This window comes from Ursus americanus, chromosome 14, assembly GCF_024610735.1.
Source record: "Ursus americanus isolate L20-20 chromosome 14, mUrsAme1.1.p, whole genome shotgun sequence".
In the NCBI taxonomy this organism is placed as follows: domain Eukaryota; kingdom Metazoa; phylum Chordata; class Mammalia; order Carnivora; family Ursidae; genus Ursus; species Ursus americanus.
Window position 1 is genome coordinate 2,454,524 of NC_142140.1, and position 21,271 is coordinate 2,475,794.

The 21,271-nt window shown below is 59.1% G+C and overlaps 1 protein-coding gene and 1 pseudogene across 4 annotated transcripts; one reads left to right on the forward strand and one right to left on the reverse strand.

The window, feature by feature from the left end:
• Positions 1-166: 166 nt before the first annotated feature.
• GATA2 (GATA binding protein 2) lies at positions 167-13,873 on the reverse strand. Of its 3 annotated transcripts, XM_045812350.2 has the most exons (7): positions 13,116-13,872; positions 7,882-8,091; positions 6,958-7,234; positions 5,876-6,517; positions 3,954-4,099; positions 2,010-2,135; positions 167-1,516 (listed from the first exon to the last, which is right to left on the reverse strand). In XM_045812350.2, exons 3-7 carry the CDS (start codon positions 7,184-7,186, stop codon positions 1,217-1,219), a joined length of 1,443 nt encoding a protein of 480 aa, XP_045668306.1. In that variant the 5' UTR covers positions 7,187-7,234; positions 7,882-8,091; positions 13,116-13,872; the 3' UTR covers positions 167-1,216. The 3 variants fall into 3 exon arrangements, with proteins under 3 accessions (XP_045668306.1, XP_045668307.1, XP_087722856.1); XM_045812351.2 differs by lacking the exon at positions 7,882-8,091 and having other exon boundaries at positions 13,116-13,873; XM_087866730.1 differs by lacking the exons at positions 7,882-8,091; positions 13,116-13,872 and adding an exon at positions 8,938-9,190.
• LOC123802000 (uncharacterized) lies at positions 9,237-20,433 on the forward strand (annotated as a pseudogene). Its single transcript, XR_015726586.1, has 3 exons — positions 9,237-9,599; positions 9,962-10,251; positions 16,434-20,433. The product of XR_015726586.1 is annotated as an uncharacterized LOC123802000 (transcript).
• The last annotated feature ends 838 nt before the right edge of the window (positions 20,434-21,271 follow it).

The following is a 21,271-nucleotide window of genomic DNA, read 5'->3' on the forward strand; positions in this document are numbered from 1 at the left end:
GGTCGTGGCCTCTCCCTGGACCCACCCCCAACTCCTGCCTTCGGCACCTGCCAGACCAGCCCCTGGAAGCCAAGAGCAGCCAAGGCTCCTCCCCAGGCCCCCGGCTCCCCGTCCTAAGACTGTGGGGTCCAAGTACTTTTCCAAAAATGATTGCGAAGCTACAGCCTTGGTTTGTAGGTTTTATTCCTTTCCATAGCAAGGGCTTCCGTGGCAACGTACAATTGACTGGACCCAGAATGAGTTTAAAAATAAAACAACTAACTCCTCAGCGAGTTAAGCTTATGCAGTCTTTTATATATATATATTCTTTTCTTTTGTCTCAGAGTGGGAGGGGAGGGAGGTTGAGGGGTTTCGCAGAAAAAGGATGTATGTACAGGGGTTCACCTGGCAGAGGGGTCAGGCTGTGGCTCAGGCTCGTTAAGGGGACACGGGTCACACCAGCTTCAGCCTCGGAGCCAGGGGAGCGATCTGGGAGACATTTCCCCTCTCAAGAAAATGTTGTTTCCTTCCTGTGACCCAGCCCTGGCCTGGGAATCTGCGCAGGACCGCCCATGATTGTCTCTGCCCTCCAGGGCCTGGCCGCCAGGGCACGCACCGCTCAGCCTCCCTAGGCTGGTGGCCCCGCTGCCCGGGCTCAGCCCAACCTGGGCTTCAGCTGTTTCGGGAAAGCAAGCCAGAGGAGAAGGTGTGGGCCGAGCGTCCCCCCGCACACCTACCCCCAGAGCCCTAGCAAGCAGATGGGCCAAGCAGGACTTGGTGCAACAGAAGACCCAGAAGAGAACTTAGAGGGCATCTCAGACCTCCACGTCTCCCCAGTCCTTGTTAGAAACAAGAGCAAAATAAATTATTTTTGCCTACTCCCTTCTTCTATAAACGGTTTTCTTCTTTTGTCCCCTGCCCCCCTCTTCTTCTCTTTATAAAGTTGTCCGTTCTTTTCTCCAAACAATCATCCGTGATGGAAACCCCACCTGGGCAGTAAGCCGGGCCAAGCCTGCCCCCCAGCCCGGTTGAAAATCTTCACAGTGACCGCTGCCGGCCAAGTGGAGTGCCCACAGGAGAGGCAACCTGGGGCTCTGGCTGGGCTGGCAGGAGTGGCATCAGTCTTCGGGGAAGGGCAGGCCGCTAAGGGTTCGGCCCACCCTGCTTAGGGGCGCCCAGCCTTGTGCTGTCAGCCACCCTCCTTGGCATCTGTCTGTCCGTTTCTGGGGGGCTCTCCCTAGCCCATGGCGGTCACCATGCTGGATGGGTGGGGGTGGCCAAAGGAGAGGCTGGAGGAGGGGTGGATGGGCGTTGGGGTGGGCAAGATGTGTCCCGAGTGGCTGAAGGGTGGGAGATGGCCCACGGGCGCCATGTGTCCAGCCAGGGCAGCGGCGCTGAAGGGGGAGGCCTTCTCCTGCATGCACTTGGACAGCTCCTCGAAGCACTCTGCACCTTTCTTGTTCTTCTTGGACTTGGTGGACATCTTCCGATTCCTGGTCTGGATCCCTTCCTTCTTCATGGTCAGCGGCCTGTTCACCTGAAGGCAACCACAAAACCTTCAGGAGGTCCGGTTCCCTTCCCCGAACAAGACCCCGACCCCAGCTTCCGCGCGGGGCAAAGGCAGGTCTGGGCGGGGGGCCCTGCTTCCAGACCTCCCCAGCCCATCGAGGTCTTCCCACCAGCATGTTCCCCTGTCAGGAAAGGTGCTTTTCACTGTGTGGGACCCACAGGGCAGGGCGTTGAGCCCACTAAGCGCCAACACAGCCCCCCATTGGTGTGACCAAACTCCATGCCCACCTTTTGTTTTAAAGAGGCACCGCTTCCCCAGACTTGCAGGGCCCCCCGCTGTGGGACACACTTCCAGCCGGCCTGCCCCCTCTTACGGGAAGCCCTTCTGGCACTCGGGGCTTGCCTGCCGGGCTGCCACCGCCTCCCAAGCCAAGCGACGCTGGAGACTGTGGCTGGGGCCCCGCGCCTGGCAGCACAAAGAGCCGTGGTCCCCGGGGAGGGGCGGGGCGGGGCGGACTCACATTGTGCAGCTTGTAGTAGAGGCCACAGGCGTTGCAGACAGGGTCCCCGTTGGCGTTTCGGCGCCATAAGGTGGTGGTTGTCGTCTGACAATTTGCACAACAGGTGCCGGCTCTCCTGGCGGCCGACTGGGAGGGGAGGGGCGGCGTCAGCAGGCTGGGCTCCCACGCTCCACCTCGACCTCCCTCCCCGACCCTCACCCCACCCCCGTGCCTGCCAACTGAGCCCGGGAGCAGGAAAGCTCACAGGGGAATCCAGGAATCTCAGAAGCCATGGAATTTTAGAATTGGAGACCTAAACCCTTGCTGAACTTAGAATAAAGAACTCTCAGAAGCCTGATCGCGGAATCAATGGGTTGCAAGAGCTGAAAGGACAACTTAGCCACTACCACCAACCATCGAATGGGGAAACTGAGGCCCTGAGGAGGCTGACTCAGGCCCCCTGGAGCCCCTGGGTCTGGAGCTGCATTCCCGCACGACTCCTTTCAAAATCCACCATCCTGGGTGTGATGGCCACACAGAGGCCAGGGTAGGGACGTCAAATGTTTAGGGAGATGGAAAGCTGACCCGTTCAGTATCACAGCCAGGGGGGCTGTTCGAATTCAACTGAACTACAATTTAATAAAATTAGAACTTCAGTTCCTTCTATGGCATTAGCTACATTTCAAGGAATCAACAGTCACGACCACAGTGGGCAGAGCAGAGCCAGAACATTTCCATCAGCACAAGGCTGGTCCGTCCGGCACCCTGTACCCCAAACCACAGACTGCTGACTGCCCCGCAGCCCCTCAGGGAATCCAGGCCAGAGGTGGTCTGGAAATGAGTGTCTGGTTTCTGGAGAAGGGAGCTGAAGGCTCCTAACAAGGGAAAGTAAGAGAGTCTTGACCCGAGAAAGCAGATCCCCTCTTGCGGGCCCACCAGCGCCAGCCCCACAGTGACAGCACAGGACTCTCCGCCACCCCCCCCCAAACTTCCCAAAGAACTGCAGGCCAGGGGGTGGGGGAAGGAGACCAGCGGAGGCTGGGACAGCCCTGGGCGGGAGCTCGCTCGCTCCCTTGGTCTGTCGGAGGGACCTGCCGGACTGCTGACTGGGGGGCGGGGAGGGTGAGGGTGAGTAAGCGGCCTGGACCTGGAATTCTGACTCAGGGGCCAACACCGTATCCTCCACCCCTACCCCCACCCGGGCCCTCACCCCGCCCTCGCTGGGGGGGGGTGGGGAAAGGGGGCCCCCAAAGCGGCAAGCGATTTAAGCCTCGTAAATCACTTCGCCCTGAAAAAAATATATTTATTATTCTTAGCATTTTACGCATTATTTGCAGAGTGGAGGGTATTAGAAATTTCAAAACAGCCCAGCGAGAGGCAGGACTGAGCTGAGGAGAGGCTCTAAAACTCGCGGGGTCCGGAAACAGATACGCGAAGTTTCCTTATCTTCAGGCTGCAGATGTCCGGATAGGAAACTCCGGCAGGAGATCCGAAAGGGCATTTTTTTAAATCACTCAAATGAAAATACACAGTATAGGTGACTCCATGGAAAAATAATAAAGGGCAGGTTTTTTTGGTGGTTGGTGTGAGTGTGTGTTTTATTTAAATAAGCGTGAGGAGATTGTGTGCTGGGCTACAAGGAAAATTACTTCATGGCCCTATTTTTAAAAAGAGTTAAACAGAGGCCAGGGGACAGGAGTTGGGCCCTTGGACACTCAACGGTGGGGATTCCTGAGCTCGCTGGGGTGAGGGTACCTGGTGGGCCGCAGAGGGGGAAATCTGGCTCGAAAAAAATCTGGCCTAAAAGAAGGGCGACCCCAAGTGATTTTAATGATAAAAGGATTTCAAGAGGCAAAGCAGCTGCCTTGGAAGCGTTTGGTGGTGGTACTATTATTTTTTAAATAAGTCGCAGCTCCAGCCCAGGTTAGTGGCCCCCTCCCCAGCCACCTGCTGCCCCGCGCCTACCAGTCTCCGCTTGGGCTTGATGAGTGGCCGGTTCTGCCCGTTCATCTTGTGGTAGAGCCCACAGGCGTTACACAGGTAGTGCCCAGTGCCGTCTCGCCGCCAAAGAGGGGTGGCCGTGGCCCCACAGTTGACACACTCCCGGCCTTCTGAAGGGGGACAGGGAGAGACAGCAGGCCTGCTTAACGGACAAGGTCATGGGAGAGAGCCAGGGGTGGGCGGGCGCCGACCAGGCAGCGGTCTGCCTCGGCCCGGCTGCTTGGGGGGTGACTTTTAGCTCCAACCCTGGGCAGGAAGAGGGACCCGGAGGAGGTTTCCCCTGCAGGAGAGGAGTTCAGAGAGTAGCTTTAAGGCCAAAGCTCCCTCTTCAAAACCCTCTCTTGAAGGAAGGGAAACGGGGCAGGAGGGAGGAGTGGGGCCAGGGCCCCAGGGATTCTCGGCTCGACAATGAAAGGGTATTTACAGCAAACTTTGCCGACAGCAGGGCGGTGGCAGGAGTCGCCCCGCTCGACCTGGCTGGGCCTGGGAGGGCTCTGGCTCGCTTTGGAGTTCTGCCTCCTCTCTTCTGTCTCCCCCTTTTCCCCAGCTGTGTCTGCCGCCTCCCGATTCTCTGCCCTCAGCTCCTACCCTCCTTCTGTTCTCCAAGCAGGGGGATTTCCTTCTTTCTCCCCAGCTTCCCCCTCTTCCGCTGAGGCCCTAGAATTCAGTCCCGGACTCAGATCGAAGGTAGTGTTCTTTAAAATAAAATAAACCATAAGCTCTTTCGTTTTTAAGCCAAGTAGACTAAGTGACCTTGGTCTTCTGTCGATGGTGGGTTTTTGGGGTTTTGGTTTTGGTTTGTTGTTGTTGTTGTTGTTGCTGAAAGACCATCTGGAATTCAAATAGATTGTATAAAACAAACTTGGGAAAAGGGGCTAATTAAAAGCGAGGTAGCTGGCCTGAGCAGAACGGGACCCCAAGGTGGGGCTGAGGTGGGTGCCTGGGTGGCGGCAGCAATCAGGCAGGGTAGCCGGATGCCCTGGCATCACATAGCCTGGGAAAATGTCTCCCCATTTAGTTTCAACTAAATTGTCGATATATACGGGCAAGAAAAGATTCCTGAAAAGGTTCCTGGACTCAAGAATAAAAGTTTAAAAAATCTTTCTCTTCCTCAGCTTAAAGGGATTGGGAAGGAGGCATTGACAGCCAAAGCCCCGTACTAGCCCTGGTTTCGGCTCTCTGGCCAGATTCTTGGACAAACCAGCTTGGCTCCAGCCGTCTCCTCTGGCAAAGGGGCAGAGGCACCTACAGCTTCATCCCCCTCACTCCAGCCTTCAGGGAGGGAGAATGAAGGACACGCCAGGGGGCAGGGAGCAGGAACAAGTCCTGGGAATGTTGCTTTGGGGGAAATCTCCCAAGGAGATTGGGAAACATCGAAATCCCAAGATCGGACTGATTGAGTTGGAGAACCAGATTCCTGGAGGGTCTGGAGCACCTACAGTGCACCCACAGCATGCATACACACTCACAAACACACGTACACACAGCCTCACTGTTGTCGCTTGCGTACTGCGTTCTCTCACACACTAAGTCAAGAGGCTGCTCGAATTTTCACTTAAGATTAAGGGAAGGGAAGGGAAGGGGGAATTCCCGTTCTGTGTTTGGTCTGCAGTGGCCAAACTTGGAAGGAAGGGGGGGAGGGAAACGAACTTTGGGGACCACTGGGAACAGTTAAGAAAAGGACAAAACTTTTAGGGCTCCCTCTCCCTCGTTCTGGAGTCTCAAACATCTGTTAGAGTCTATTGGAAGGGGACCTCACCCATGCCCGGATCTGGAAGGCTGACATTGCCGCCATCTCCCATATTACAGCCCTCCTCCCCCCAAACACACACACGCAGACGTACAAACCACCCCACTTCCACCAGGTCCCTGGCACCGGCCTTTACCTGAGCAGGAGCGTGCCTTGCTGCGCTGCTTAGGGGTGAAGCTGGAGGCAGGGCCGCCCAGGAAGCCTCCTGGGTGGAAGAGTCCGCCGCTGTAGTCGTGGGCAGCGGCCGGCACATAGGACGGGTAGGTGGGGATGGGGTGGTGTGTGGCAGGCTGGGTGCCCATGGCAGCCAGGCCTGGGCGCAGGGGACTGCCACTTTCCATCTTCATGCTATCGGTCAGGGACACCTGGTACTTGACGCCATCCTTGTCCTCCCCCCGGGCTGCGCTACCCCCGGCGGATGAGGAGGCTGGAGAGGCAGCCCCGGTGGTGCTGGGGTCGGGAGACACTTCCTTGGGCGGAGTGGGTGGGAATCCGAAGAGGTGGGAGCCAGAGTGGGCTGCAGTGGGAGTGAGGGAGGCCACAGAGCTCCCGCTGCCTCCCCCACTCCCACCCCCTGCCCCTGGGTACACTGAGAGGGGGCCTCCCGGGCCTCCAGCAGCTGAGGGGTGCAGCGGTGTCTTGGAGAAGGGGCTCACGGTCCAGGGATTGTGGTGGTGTGCTGCAGCCGCGGAGAGTGCAGCTTTACCCCCGTCCAGCCAGGGCAACCCGGGGCTGTGCAACAAGTGTGGGCGGCACATCTGGCCTCCCGTTAGGCGGGCTGCAGGAGGAGGGAGAGGGGTCAGGGTGGGCACAGGCTGAGCCTCACCAGAGCTTCGATACACAGGACCACAACTCACAAAACAACCAGCAGTAACCTTCTTCCCAAAGAAAACCAGAAACATAACACCCCAACCGGCAATAATCAAGAATGTCAGTCCGGAGCTGAAGGACAAGTGGCACAGAGGGAACCCCACTGGACCAGGGCCTGGAGGGAACCCCCACATGCCAGCTGGAAATGGGCAGAAACCCGAGGGTGCCCAAACCCACCCCAAAAGGCTGCTCCCCCCACCTTTCCCGCCCCAATTTTTCAGCTGCTCCGATTCCTGCGGATCTCACATCCGGGAAGCAGGCAGCCGGGCCCTCCTCCCCTCCCGCGCCAGGCGCGCGGCGCACCGCGCCGTGCCTGGGCTCCCGGTCACCCGCTGGCTGGGGGCTCACCGTGCGCGGGGCTGTAGGAGACGCGCGCCCGCGCGTGGGCTGGGTTGGCGTAATAGGGGTTGCCTTGCGAGTCTAGGTGGTTGAAGAAGACGTCCACCTCGTCCGGAGGCAGCAGCTGTGCGGGCTCCATGTAGTTGTGCGCCAGGCCCGGATGGTGCGAGTCGGGGTGCTGCGCATTCAGCACGGCGGGGTGCGCCATCCAGCGCGGCTGCTCCGGCGCCACCTCCATGGCCGGCAGTGGAGGCTCAGGATCTGGGCCGAGGCGGTGGCTGCGTCCCTGAGCGACGGAAGGGGGCGTGAGGGACGCCGCCACGGCCTGACACCCCCAAAGTCCCGCCACGCGGAGTCCCGCACGCCGCTGCGCCTCAGCCGAGTTACAGTCCCGGGTGGGAGGAAAGCTCAAAGCTCAAAACGAAAGGAAGGCGGAGGAGAGGGTTCGGCCGCGCACACTCACATGGTGACCCCCGGTCCCAAGGCCACACATTCGTGCACGCCGGGTCACACACGGGGACAAGCCCCGACAGCAGTTACCCCAACAAACACAGCGTCTCACTTTAAGTCAGACACTCACACCGACCCCCCTCCTTCCCGGCACACAAACACATAAACACAGACTAAAAGTTGGAGACAGGCGCCTGGGCACCCACTGGGGCGCATGATCCCAGCGACACGCACATACCTACACTTGGCGCCAGATACACATACCGACTTGACGACCCCCCCCCCAAAACACGCACACGCAGCCCCAGCGGCTGGGAGCCAGCCCCCTGCGCGCACTCCCAGGCGGCACAATCAGGACCTCTTCTCCCCAAGGCACACCAAAGCAGTCACCCGCAGCCTGGCCCCGGCCTTGAGCCCCGGAAGAGACCTCTCAGAGCTTGGCGCGCCCCAGCCCCCCGGCCAGTTCTCGCACCCCAAACTTACACACGCAGCGCCGCGGGGAGCGGGGGCCGCGGCCTCGGGGACAGGGGATCAGCACCGGCGGGAGCGCCGGGAGTGGCGGGCTCAGGAACCGCGCTTCGGCCGGCTGGGCTCACGGGGTAGGAGCCGGGGACAGCGCGCGCCTCGGCCTCAGGCCCGCCCGGCTCCGGCCCCTCGGCATCCTCCGGCCGCCCTGGCGCCAGCTCGCGACTCCTGCACAGACATGAAGCGGGGGCCGTGCACGCCTAAGAAGCCCGCGCCAGCCAATCAGCGCCGCGCGCCGCCCAGCCTCCGCCCCCCATTGGCTGAGCCCGCAACTCCCGGTCCGCCGGACTCCCGGACTGACCCGCGGGCCTGCCCCCCTCCCCCGGCGGGCCCCCTCCCAGCGCCCTCCTGGCGGCCCCTGCTGCCAAAGCCCCCCGCCAGGACCCTCACCCCACTGGCTGACTGCTGCGCCCCCTCTTGCGGACACTCCTGGATCCCCCTAACCTCAGGGCCCTCCTCCCAGTAGCTAACCCCCAACTGGGGACCCCTCCTCGGGAGCACGGGTCGTGCACCTTCTGGGTGTCTGAGTGTCCTCTCCCCGGGACCCCAGCCCTTCCACTCTCGGATCCCACCTCCTTTACAGCTGAACGTGGCCAGTTGAAGTCCCAACTACCTACCCAGACCATTCCCTCCCCCGACTCGGGCTCTGGCTGGGCAGGGGGTTGGGAGGAGAGCTGCGGGACAGGAGAAGCAGTGAGGGGCAGGAACTACGCGGCTCGAGTGGGCACCTGGGCCTCGGACAACAGGCCTCTTAGGACTGTGCTTGACCGGGTGGAGGTGGCCAGGCTGGCGGCTCCAGAGAGGGGGAGGGGGCGTCCCCTTCCCGGGCGTGGCCTTCGCAGACCAGCGGGCCGAACTGCCTGGGGCGAGGCCATGGAGACCCGGACTGGCGCCGGCGCCGGCTCGAAGGAGACGCCTCTGGGCAGGAGCAGGCATTTTTCCCTCCCGGGGGTCCCTGAGGCGGCCCCTGGGGAGAGGGAGGCGGTAGACTGAGAACTCCGTCCCCTAAGTCACCTGGAACTGCTCTCCACACACCTCCAGTGCAGAGATCCAGCTCTGTGGGGGGAGTGGGCCCCGTACGCAAACCTCCTCGCTCTCTCCCATTATACAGACTGAGAAGACCGAGGCTCGAAGGGAGCCTAAGGCCGACGAGGGAGGCGGGGGTGGGAGGGCTCGGAAACAAAGAACTTTGGGGGGATTGAGACAGGTGCGAGGGTAAGGGGGAGTAATCGTCGTCCTCCAGTCCCTCTCCCTTAGCTGAGTCTATGGCTCTCGGAGTAGAAGCCCAGAAGGATCCCAGGTGGGTCCGGGACAGGAGAGAGGGCGGGGGTCCGGGCCACCCCCGGGAGTGGGGGGAGGGGCGGCGGGATTGACAGTCGGTAATTGGGTAACTGGAGGCGGCTTCTCCGGCCGGGCGGCCCCGCCACCGCGACGCCGGGCCCCTGACGTCACCCGATTCGCCAGGAAATGAACTTTTTAATAATCCGAGGAGGGAGGAAAGCCCTCGGTCCCCTCGGCTCGGGGGGCTCCCGGCCAGGCCCAGCTCCGCGGGCGCGCCCCAGTCGCCCTCTCCCAGGCCAACTCTGGGCAGCGCCGGGGGGTGCGGGCACGGGCCAGGGGCCTCCTCCTGCCTCTGCGTCCGGCTGTCCGTTCATCTGTCCCAGGCCCTGGCGCAGGTAAAGACGCGGGGCCGGAGGCGCGGAGCTCCATCTGGCTGGGAACCAGCGCGTCCCGGGCGCTTAGGGACCCTCCTGCCCCGGCGGCCCGCTGCGCCTCCCTCTCCGCTCCACTCCAGGGCGTGCGGGGCCCCCCCGGGCTTCTCGGAACTCCGCTCCGCATGAGAGAAGGCCGGCGCCAGCCGGGTAAAGAGCGCCGGGGCCGGGGAGTGGGAGCGCGAGGCCGCGGACGCCGGGCCTCCGCGGCCGGGCCGGGCAGGTGACTGGCCTCAGTGCCTTCCGGTTCGCGTTTCCCGCAACGCGCGCGGTCAGGCCCGCACTCGCTGCCTCTCTGTTCGCCTGTCTCTCCTCCCTGCCTTTAGCTTACGACTCTTCATCAACGCGTAAAATGCGATCGTCGGAGCCTTGAGCCTGTTTTGCGTCCCTGGAGCCTAGCGGGAGCTTATCAAAGACACCGCGGCCCCGGGGACAATCCCAGGTGTCGGGCAAGGCTGCCCCGTCAGCCTGAACCCCGGGACCCAGCGCAGGAGGCAGCCAGCCGTAAGCCGGCCCCGGGGCCGTAACGCCGGAGCCGAGCGGAAGCTTTCCGTGGGGCTGCGATCAGCGCCTTGGCTCGCAGGGACGTGGCCGCTCCGGACCCTCGGGAAAACAGGTAATTCGCTCTATTTCCCCCGTGGTTCAAATGGCCCCCATTCTGGGTGGGTCTGCAGTTTCGTCATTCCGAACTCGGCTAAAAGCTCCTCCGGGGCAAGCTGAAGCCCCTCCGGGGCAGCGTGGCCACCGCAGGAGTGGAGGTGACCAGCCTGGCCGAGCCCCCTGCCTGAACAGCCGCCCCGAGCTGCCCGCTGGCCTGGCGCAGAACCGAGCGCGGGCGGGGATTTAATTACCCCGCTCGGCGGCTCAGAAAATCGCCGCGCATAGGAGCTTAGCACGGCAGTTAAGCACTGCTTGAACAGGGGCCTCGGGAGATCCGCACCAGTCTTTCTTCCCGCAATTCGGCCTGGAGAAAAAAGGGGGAGAGGGGAGGAGGGAGCTCCCCCAGGTCTCTTGAGCCCCCCACCCCGGGGTTGCCTTCCTCCAAAAGGCAGGCAGGCAGCCGGCGGCGAGGCCTCCACTATGATTGGAGCTCCTGCGTTGGACGCGGGACTGCTGCGTTCTCCCGCAGGAGCGAACCCGCCTGGGAGAGAAAAGAGGGGCTCCAGGCAGGATAAGGCCCAGCTGGCGGGTAAAACACCCCCCACTCCAATCATGAGTGTACCTGTATGCCAGACAGACCAAGGGACCCTAGCCAGGCATCTTGCCCAGTAGGCAGCGAAGACCATCCTATCACTTGTATCCAAACAAACGTCGGGGAAGGATCAGGGCGGCCCCCACAAATCGGCTGGGATTGCGGGGGACATCTTTGTGCCTGAGAAGAGCAGACTTATTTCGGTTTACAGCCTCGGGATTCGAGGTCTCCAGAACACCTTCAGAGGGACGCGTTCCCTTTTTCATGTTTTTGTTCGTTTCCAAGGGTTGCTGCTTATGCGGGTGCTGCCTTTTGATCGCACTGAGAAGCTGTCACTTCTTTCCTTACACAAGTATAAGACTTCAGGAAGGACTGGGGAAGGGCAGCAGAGAAACTGAATTTTCTAACTGCCTTTTTCAAGTGGCCTGAGATCCCTTGAGAAACCATGGGTCATCCGTTGGGCTCAGTCTGCTTTCTCCCGGGAGCTGGCAGCCCAAGGATCAGAGGCCCGGTTCTACAGGGCCTCACCGGCCTGGGCCGTGGCTCTCAGCTGCCCGGTGTTCCCCATGCTACATGGCCCTCCCCTCCGGTGCCCTTTGTTTAAACTTCCGTCATCCAAGGTAGCCCCTCTGGGACCATAAGTTTGCCCTCTCTTTGTAACCTAATTCTTCCCACCTTTTTCCTACGGGCATCTAATTGGCCGGCAGTGGAGGGGAGATTCAAAGAAACCAGTTTGCTTAGGGGCTGCTTTCCATAGGGATATTTGTCAACCCAGCGACCTCCCAGCCCCCCACTGGCATTGTGCCTTGAGGGGTACTGAGGAGGAAGTGGGGGCCGCTTTAGCCAGAGGGGTTCAGAAATCCCCATAGGGCAAGGCCTCAGAGCTGCTCAGGCCTGCAGCCATCCCTCCAAAGGGGTTCTGCAATGAAGGGACTAGGGCTCCAACAGCCCCTTCTGCTCGTTGGGGTTCACGTGCAGCCCCCCAAATGTGAAGGCCCCTCTCCTCTGGCCTCCATGTTGGCTTTCCCACCCCTTACGTTTTTTGGGCCTTTTGAATCGTAAAACCCGGGGCCCATCGTCCAAGAAGTCTTGGTGTCCTGGGTTGAGGCTCCTGGGAGATCCTCTGCCTCCTTATCAGGTTCTGACCACCCACCTCCAAGCCGGACTGCCTCCCCCATGGGCCCTGCTGAGACCTGCAGCAATCGGGCAACGTTTCTACCCTGCTTCACGAACAGCCGCGGTTTACTCATAGAGTGCCTGGCGGCCCAGCGGCCTCGGCAGCATGACAACTGGTAAATTCGTTTCGTTAGACGCAATTTGTTTGCAATTTGTCAACCCGGCTGGGAAACGCTCTCCAGACGCCTGGGCAGCCGCGCTGGCCCTACCTGCTTCTCGAATCCTGCCTATTCATAAACGAATCCCATCGCTAGGTGCCTGTGTAGACCCGGAGCTCACCGCCAGATGTTCCCGATCCCCGGGAGACGTAGCTTTTTCCAAAACAACGAATTTCCTTCAGTGTTTTCCGGGAAAGGAGCGGCCGCCACTCCCGGGGGCCCTGAACGCCGGATCTTTCCCCTCGCGGTTGGGGCAACTTGGAGTTCAAGCCTGGCCGCCGCCGAAGGATTCTAAATGCCCGGCGTCCAGACAGACCCAGACCGCCGTCTACGCCTCCCGGCGGCAGATCCCGAAGCCCGCGGCGGCCCCATTCTTATTGAAATCCCACTAAACAGATTCCGACTTCGGCTTGGGGCTGGGGGGAGACTTCCAGACCCGGCGCTCTCCCCCACCCGCACCCCAGCCATACAGGATAAAGGGCCGCGGGGCGCGGCGCGCGGGGGCGCACGCAGGAGCGAGCCTGGTTAAGCCGCGCAAAGCCGGCGCACGGGACCAGTCGGCAGGTGCAGCCCCGGCTCGGCTGCCCGGCTTGGGCGCCTCCACCGCCGTGGCCCAGAGGTGGGGGCGGCCGAGACAAAGACCCCAGCTCGGGGGCCGGGAGGTGGGCGCTTTGCGAGGCACTGGGAATAACCGGGGCTCGCGGCCTATGCATAGCTGCATCCGAGAAATGGGAAAGCGGGAGGCCAGACGCGGGCCTGCTGTCCTCAACTCCGCAAATACTCCCTCAGGTTTAGGCCCCTATGACCTGGGGTTCGAGTCGCTGGTAGGACCAGGGCGAACCCCGAAGGCCACATGTCAGGGGCCACTGGGCTAGGCGGACCGCGTTTAGGGGGCCGGGTGGGCCAGACCTGGGGTCTTGAAGGGCCCTGGCCAGGCGGAGATGGGGGACTTACCGAGCGAGGTGCGGCGGGCGGCGCCCCCGGGTGGACGGGGCCGGGGAGGAGCGGGGCGCACAGCGCGGTGCGTGGCTAGGTGGGCCCACAGGAGCCCCGCGCGGGCTGGCGGCGTTCACCAGCACGGCCCTGGCGGCGCGCGGAGTGGCCGCATGGTGCGCGGCGGGCCGCTTTTGTTCGCCCGGTGGCCAACGGGGGCCGGCTGGGGTGGGGGCGAAGGCAGCCAGGAGATAGAGGCTTGAGCGGCGAGCCCGGGCGGCGCTGGCCTTGTTACCTCCCTCTCGCTCCCGTTGCCTCTCCCTCCCCTCCCCCGGCCGCCGCGGCCGCTGCTTTTTATTTCGACAGCACTTTGAGGGGGCGGGAGCGCCGCAGGGGGGCAGGAGGGCGCCCAGAGCTCTGCGCCCCGTTTCCCTGGTCCAGCCACCGGGCGGCAGGCCGAGGGCCGGTAGGACCTCAAGGCGCAACACCCTACTCGCCCACACTCCAGACTACTCCCGCCCTCGCGGAGGCGCACAAATGAGCACCCCTGCTCTCAAGGGTGTATGTTCAGAAAGTCTGGTACGGCTCTTTTTGGAGACTCTCCCCGGGGACCCTCACGAATCGTGGCCACAAGCGCTCGCACACGTACACAACCGCCTGCTCCTCCTTCTCCAACGTTCTTCCAGTAGTGCTCACGCACACACTGTGCACACGCTTTAGCGCACACGGCCGTGGCTGCGTGGACATCCTCAGCCGGGAGATGTGGGTCACACTGGCACACGTGCACACACCCAAATGTAGCTTGAGAATCTGGCTCGCGCGGCATGCACGCGCTCACTCACACACATACACAGACACACACACACAGACACACCTCCCTCACTTCCAGGCTGATTCGTAGACACATAGCCTCTTCCTTCACCACCTATACCCCCACCCGAATTCCCCAACTCCAGAGCAGATCAGGGCATCTCAGGAGTGGGGTGTGAGGCGTCTTCCTGGCCCGTCCTCAAGGAACCCTCTCACAGGAGGGAGCTAGGGAGTAGAGGGCTTGTCTGTGGAAGGGGGTGTGGGAGTCTTCACAGCAAGAATGCTTTTGGGTTTGTGAGCTAGGGGAGTCCTTGAACTTCCAAAGTCCTTACCTCAAAATTCAACTCCACAGTGCAGGGGTGGGGGGCTGGTCCCATTCCAGCTGCCCTGGGGGAGTGAAAGCGGCCTGGGGATCTTGGGCCCAAAGAGAAAGTGCTTTTCTTTGGAAGGACTGGGAAGCCCCTGGTCCTGGGAAAACTAGTGTGTGTCCCCAAGACGAGTGTCCAGCCCCCCATCTCTGTGGGCATCTTCTATCTGTGGGTTCATCTTTGAAGCTGATGGTGACTGTGTTGCATGCGTGTGTGCTATGTGCACTCAGGAGGTATCTGTCCTGAGTGCCCCTGCGTGTGCATTCGTGAGCACACGGGAAGTCTGCAAAACCATTTCTTCTTGTGGGTCCCTAAGAGTTTGCATATTGAGAGTCTGTGTTTTGTGGGTCCCTGAGAGTTTGTGTATTATGTATGGCTGTTTCAGAGCATGACCCCCAAAGTGCATGTGGGAGAGTGTCTCTGGAACTGGATGTGTGTCCCTGTGGCTGTGTATCTGCGATCATTGTGTCCATGAATCATTTGATGGGGTGTGAGTATTTCCAAGTGTTTATTTATAAATTGGTGTGTGTCCCTATGTGGGTCAGTAGCAGCGTGTGTCTGGGATCCTGTGTCTATGAATTGGGGTGTGTGTGCATGTGTGTGTGGGTCTGTCTTTACCAGCACGGGGTATTAGGTGTGTATCGTTGTATCTTTGAACTGATTTTGGGAAGGCGGACAGTGTAGAGTGTAGCCAAGTGTGTCTGCGTATCTGTGTGTAGCTCTGTGTATGAGCTGATATGTGCTGGGGTGGGTGTTTGTGTCTGTTTACCTAGGGTATGGGCATCCGTGTATATGAATGTATCTTTGAACTCTGTGTGTTTCTCTGCCCGGTATTACCCTGTGTCTGTTGTCTGGGGAGGAGTGTGTCCCTGGGTGACACACACTATGTGTGTCTTCCCAGATCACCCACCATCCCGAACTGGCAGGGCAGGCGGCCAGGGGAGCTCCGGGGTGCCATTTGCGAGGGCACTTTCTGTCTGTCTGTGGGAGGGGGAGATGAGCTGATAAGCTTATCTGCCGACGCCAGCACCATGCTGAAGAACTGCTCTAATGAGCTGGCCTCGCTGGGACCACCCGCTCCCAAGGCCCCCAGCCTCACTGGGGAGGGGCACGGGGGAGCCAGTGCTGGGGCACAGGAGCAAATCCCCAGGAACCCGGCAGGGCCTACATGTCTACTGTACCTTTTCTAGTTCTGTCTTGTTTCTTCAGAGGGGGGATTCCAGATCTTACACCCCCCACCCCACCTGCCATCTCTTTGCTGGGCTGGGCTGGGCTGGCCAGAGCCGGCTGGAGCCTCCCAGCCTCTGGTCTGCAGTCAGGAACACAGCCTTAAGAGGGGAGGGGGTGTGAGGCCCCTGGATGCAGGGCCCTCTAGGGTGGGGGTAGATTGAGAGGCATGGAGGCCCAGGGATGGCAAGACCCAGAGGGACGGGGAACGGGGAATGAGACAGGGAGACCCAAGAACAGATTTTAAACACCAACTGCCATAGAGGGACAGAGACACCAGTAGGGGATGGAGGGGTGGTTTGGGGACATGCAGGAACAGACAAAAACGAACAACTAAAAAGTGGCAGCAAGAGTCAGAAGGGAACAAAAGCAGTGAGTGTTCATTAGAGAGAGGCACGGAGAGAGGGAAAAGGGAGAGATACAGAGAGGAGAGAGAGAGCAAAACAAAACAAAAATAGAGAGATGAGAAGACAGAAGGGAACCCGGACAGGCTCTGAGAGCAGTGGGAGAAGAGGGAGAGAAGGAAGGGCCCCAAATAGAACGCGAGAAAAGTGGGGACGCGGAAGACAGCCTGGACGGGATGGACAGATTGGTGGAGGGACCGCGGCAATGTCGAGCCCCGCGCCCGACGCGAGCGCCGGAGGCCGATCGCCAGGCTGCGGGCCCTGAGGGCGTAAGCGCAGAGCCCGCGGGCCGGGCGGGGCACCGAGGCTCGGGCGGCGGCGGCGGGCAGGGGGGTCCGCGCGGGGCTGCGCCGCTGTCCGGGGTAATTTTTCATCTCGGCCGGCTAATCTTTGTTCCCGGCGAAGATAATGAATAGCCAATCGTTATCTGCCCGGCTCCCGGAGGCTGCCCGAGAATGGGGTTGTACAGGGCTGGGAATTGTTTCCAAAGTGCCGCGGAATAAATGGTGTTCCTTATCTCTGCCTTCCAGATTATCGGAGCCCTTTCAGAGCGCGCACAACAAATGCGCCCGCCATCGAACGCGTCATTTACCACCGCAGATCCGCGCGCTGATGGGCAGGCAGATAGCCGTCCGCGGGGGGCACGCTGGGCGCCCTGTGCCCGCGCCGCCTGCCTGCCTGCCTGCCGGGGGCACCAGCGTGTGCGCCCCCGGGTGTGCCCAGCATGTTTGGACGGACATTCGCGTGTGCCAGTGGATGGGCACTGAACAAGAAAGGGTATTGGTGTGCATGCGGGCATGTCCAAGAAGTGGGCTACAAGAAAGTGCAGATGTGCAAGCCCCACACACATGCGTGATGGGCGCGTGTGCCCTGAGTGCCTGGGGATGGCCCAGCCGAAATTGTTTGAGGGTGCGCAGAGAAAGGAGTGTTGCACGTGAGTGTGTAGGCATGCATGTTACACAGGGTGGGTAGACACGTGTGTGAAAGAGTGGGTGTGCGAATCCGTGTGTACAGGAGTGGTGACGGAGCGTATTGTGAGTGCCTCGATGTATTTGCCCTCGAGGAGGCTGTTTAGGAGTTCACACAGGAGGTGGTGTCATCTGCCACCAGGACGCGTGTCTGTGTGTCTATTCGGACATGCGTGTGTTACTCTCCTGAGTGTTGTGTGCCTGCGGGTGTCGCACCCTACTCAGCGTTCTGGGCTCATACGGGCCTGTCAGCACGCGCATGCACACGTACCTGTGACTGCCAGGACGGAGGGAGTGCGCGAGGTGCCAGTACTCCCCTCCCCCCGTGTGCGCGGATCCGCGTGAGGGCCGTTGTGTATCTATCTGCCTGGGTGTGCCCGGGTGTGTGCCGGAGGGTCCAGGGGGAAGGGCAGTCGTTGGGGCCTGTGCCTGCGCCTGCCAGTGGAGGCTCAGGACGCACGAGCTGGGGAGCTGGGACCCCTCTCCAGCTCGGGGAAGAGCCAGCCGGCGGGGAGAGAAAGGGGTGTGCGGGTGTGATAGACGCCACAGTAGAAGGAATGGATGTGCTAGTGACCCAAAACGGGGTGTGCGGGTGTGCAAGGGAGCGAGGTCTTCGGAGGAGTTCGGGAGCACTCAGGGGTCCCGACCCGCCTCAGCAGGCACGCCCTGCCAGGGGCCCCAGAGCCTCCCCGCGCCGGACCCGAGGAAAGAGAGACCCGAGCCCCGCCGCCCGAGGTCCCCGCGCCGTGAGTGACACGCGCCGCCGACAAAGGCTGTATTTTTCCAGGCTCGAGCCCCGCCCGCGCGCGCGCGATGGTCCCCATGGCGACGCAGATAGCGCCGCGGCCATTTTCCCTATCTCCCCGGAGTCTATTATACGGCGGGATTAGCTCATCTCCAGGCAGGTCAAACCCAAAGTCACACAACCTGCGGCGCGGGCCCCGCCCCCCATCCCGGCCGCCCCTCCCCCGCCGGGGGTCCGGTCCCGGCCCCGCGACCCCCATGTGGCCGCCCTTGCGCAGGCGCAGAGCGCCACCTGGCGGCCGCCGGTGTCCCGCGTGGGGTCCCCGGGAGCCGGCAGCCTGAACCCGAGTCACCAGGCAGAAGAGCTGGGGTAGGGGTCCTTTCCTCCCGGAGATGGACTCTCCAGAAGCAGGGGCTTTGTTTTGTCACGGCCGTGTCCCCAGGGCTGGGCTGACACACACGAGATGCTCCATAAGTGTTTCTTGAAAAGATGGGTGGCGGGAAATTCTAGACCTAGCTTAGTTGGCAACAAGAAATCATTTTTTAGAATGTATCCACCGAATTTAGGGTAAAAGCCAAACTCCTCTGGAACCTGTGTAATAGCTTTTGCTGATCACTCAGACCTATTTCCCCCTTTTCTTGATCCAGTCACAGTGGCCGTCCTTCTGTTCTTTGAACAAGCCAGAATATTCCACCCCAGGGCCTTTGTGTCTGCTGTTCCCTCCACCCAGAGTGTGTGCTACCTCTGCTCAGATGTCACCCCTCAGAGAGCAAAACTGAGCCTTCACACTTTTCTTTTAGAGTAAGTACTTCACACAACGTAAACTAGTCTCTGGGCACGTTGCCGGCTCTCCGGCCTCACTGGAATGCTAGGCTCCCTGGGGAAAGGGAGTCTGTCTTGTTCCCCAGCAATAGCCCAGGGGCTGGGATCTTCTCTGACAACTGGTCGCCATGAGGCATAACTTTGGGAATGAGTGAATGGGGAGCAGAGGAGGCCAGAGCAAGTGGGCCAGTCTGTGCCCTGCTTTCATGATCATTTCTCCTTATCGTGAGACCACCCCCCTACCCTGCCCCTGCGGTTTGCTCACCCTGGCCGCAGGATGCCTGGCTCTCCCAACCTGCCCCCTCCGGCAAGTCCAGAGGGGCCTGGGACTTAAAAGAAAGAGCACCACGGAGGCCCCATCTGCAAGGCGCGCCTGCCTTGCTCGTGGGGCCAGAGAACACTTCTCACCCTGTATTCTCAGGCAGCCCTGGCCTCTCTGGGAAGGCCTGGGCTGCCGGGCGAGACTTCACTCGTAATACAAGATAATTATACCCAAGTTGTCATGAGGCGGTGATGATTAATTGCTATGTGTGGGATGTGGACAGTGAAGTAACTAGAACTAGAGACGGCCACAGCCCGACTGGGCTTCCAGGTGGGAGTCCAGCCAGCCCATCTCCAGGCCAAGCTTCACCCTGCTCAGGTGGGCTTGAGACAAACCCTGTGAGAGGCTTTGCCCAGGGACTCGGAGAATTAGTTCCCTGTTCTTCCCAGGAGAAGAGCTTGGGTTAATGCAGGCTCTTGGGCCAGAACTCCCCCCAACAGACACACTCATACCCCTTCTGGCTGGGTGGCCTTAGGCAAGTCACTTTCCTACTCTGAGCCTTAGGTCTGCTTCTGCAAACCTCCCTCCAGGGTTATGAGAATTACTCATAAACATGTATTTAAAACGCGTTTTCTGATCCAGGCTTTGAAAATTGGCAATCCAAGTCCCAGGAACCCATGCGTTAGTTGTCGCCAACATGTCAAAGTGGGAGATTTCACATAAAGAACTTCATTTCCAGCTTCTCTTGAAAATTTGGAAGAATGGATACCCTGGGCCCACATTCTTGCATAGTAATGTAAGGCTGGAGTTCCATATCACCAGCCCCCTGTGCAATTGGGTCTTCACCCACCCACTTCAGGCCCACGGTCAGGGCTGTGTCCCCTCATAGAAATACCATGTGCCGTGGCTGTGTTGGTTTCAGCCTTCCTTCTCTGTATCCTTTGGTGGAATTTCCAATATCTTGCTCCCTCCAGGTATACTGTAAACCACTTAAAAATAAATTAATAAATCCAATCAACACTTTAAAATAATGCGTTTAGCCACACTGTTTTGGACCCTGGGTATACAGTATTGAATAAAACAGCTATGGTACCTTTCCTCAGGGAACAGTCAGACATAACCACACAGATTAATACATCATCCCAGCTTGTGACAGGAACTCTGAGGGGCAAAGAACATATATTTACAGATATTGAATCCAAGCACGTTTGCAGAGACCTACTCTGGGCCAGGTCCTGTGCTGAGAGGGAAGGGCATGGAAGGAAACCCGATGTGGTCACTGCATGCAGACCACTCACGGGGTGGGGGAGGTGCAGACACTCTAAGAGATTCTGTTAATTCTGGCCTGTGAGAACTGGAAACACAGGGTGCTTGGGGGAGAGGCACTTATCCTAGTCTGAGAGCATACTATATAAAGAGTGCCTACAAATCAATAAGACAAAAATATAAGAAAAAAACAGGCAAAGGGTGTGAACAGAAAATTTACAGAAAAGGAACTAGAAATGGCTCTTAGAGTGATGAAAACATGCTCAGTCTCGCTCAGAGAAATGAAAATTTAAGACACATTGAAAGATTTGGGAAGAGAGGAGATGTTCTAAATTAGATTGTGGTGATGGTTGCAACTCTATAAATTTCCTAAAATTTATGAAATGTACATTTAAAATGAATAAACTTCATGGTGTGTAAATTATACTATGTAACGCTGTTTGAAAATAAATCCTAAAACACTTTGAGATACCATTTTATATCTATCAGTATTAGCCACACCAAAACATTTGATTATATACTATGTTCCTACGGGGACGGGGAGACAGGCTGGTGGGAGTGCCAACAAATAGACTCTTGGGGGTGGGATAGGCAATGTGACACTATCATATTTATAAATGCATTTATGCTTTGAACCAATAATTCCATTTATGGGGTATAGATATGTCCTTACACTTGTGAAATTTGTAAGGAACTTCACTGTAGCCTTGGACCTTGTGGCAAATGACTGGAAATGAAAGATGCTCTTGTAGGAGAGACGGTAAAAGTATAGTCATGTAACTAAAAAGTAGAATGGTATGCTGCTATCATGAAAGAAAAAGAAGAAAGAGAAAGAGAGAGGGAAGAAGGGAGGGAGGGAGGGAGGGAGGAAGGAAGGAAGGAAGGAAGGAAGGAAGGAAGGAAGGAAGGAAGGAAGGAAGAAGCTCTTTATGTGAGGATATTGAGTGATCCCCAAATAGGTTTAGTGGACCAAAAAAAGTGCACACAGGAGTAAATGTGGTGTGCTACCATTTTATTAAAAACGGGAATAGGAGAGAAGGTATTTGTGTACATATTTATAGACTTTCTCGGGATGGAAAACAAAAGAAACCATTAACAATTGTTGGCACGCACAAAAGGACGGAGGTGTGGGCGGCCGGGGCTAGGGATCAGAGAAGACTTTTCGCTGTGCAAGCGTCAGCTCCTGTTGAAAGTCTACAGATGGATAGAGATACAGAGACTGAGAGAGAGAGATACGGTTACACAGACTCACATGTATATCCGTATATATCCCGTTCAAAAAACCAAAATGAAAAAAAAATTTAT

Coding starts and splice junctions, on each gene's coding strand:
- GATA2 (XM_087866730.1), bottom strand. CDS start 9,027: ATGGGAGAGAGCGAGGAGGTTTGCGTACGGGGCCCACTCCCCCCACAG. Junction 7,235..8,937: donor TGTGTGGAGAGCAGTTCCAG/GTGACTTAGGGG, acceptor TCCGTCGCTCAG/GGACGCAGCCACCGCCTCGG. Junction 1,517..2,009: donor TCTACTACAAGCTGCACAAT/GTGAGTCCGCCC, acceptor GGTTGCCTTCAG/GTGAACAGGCCGCTGACCAT.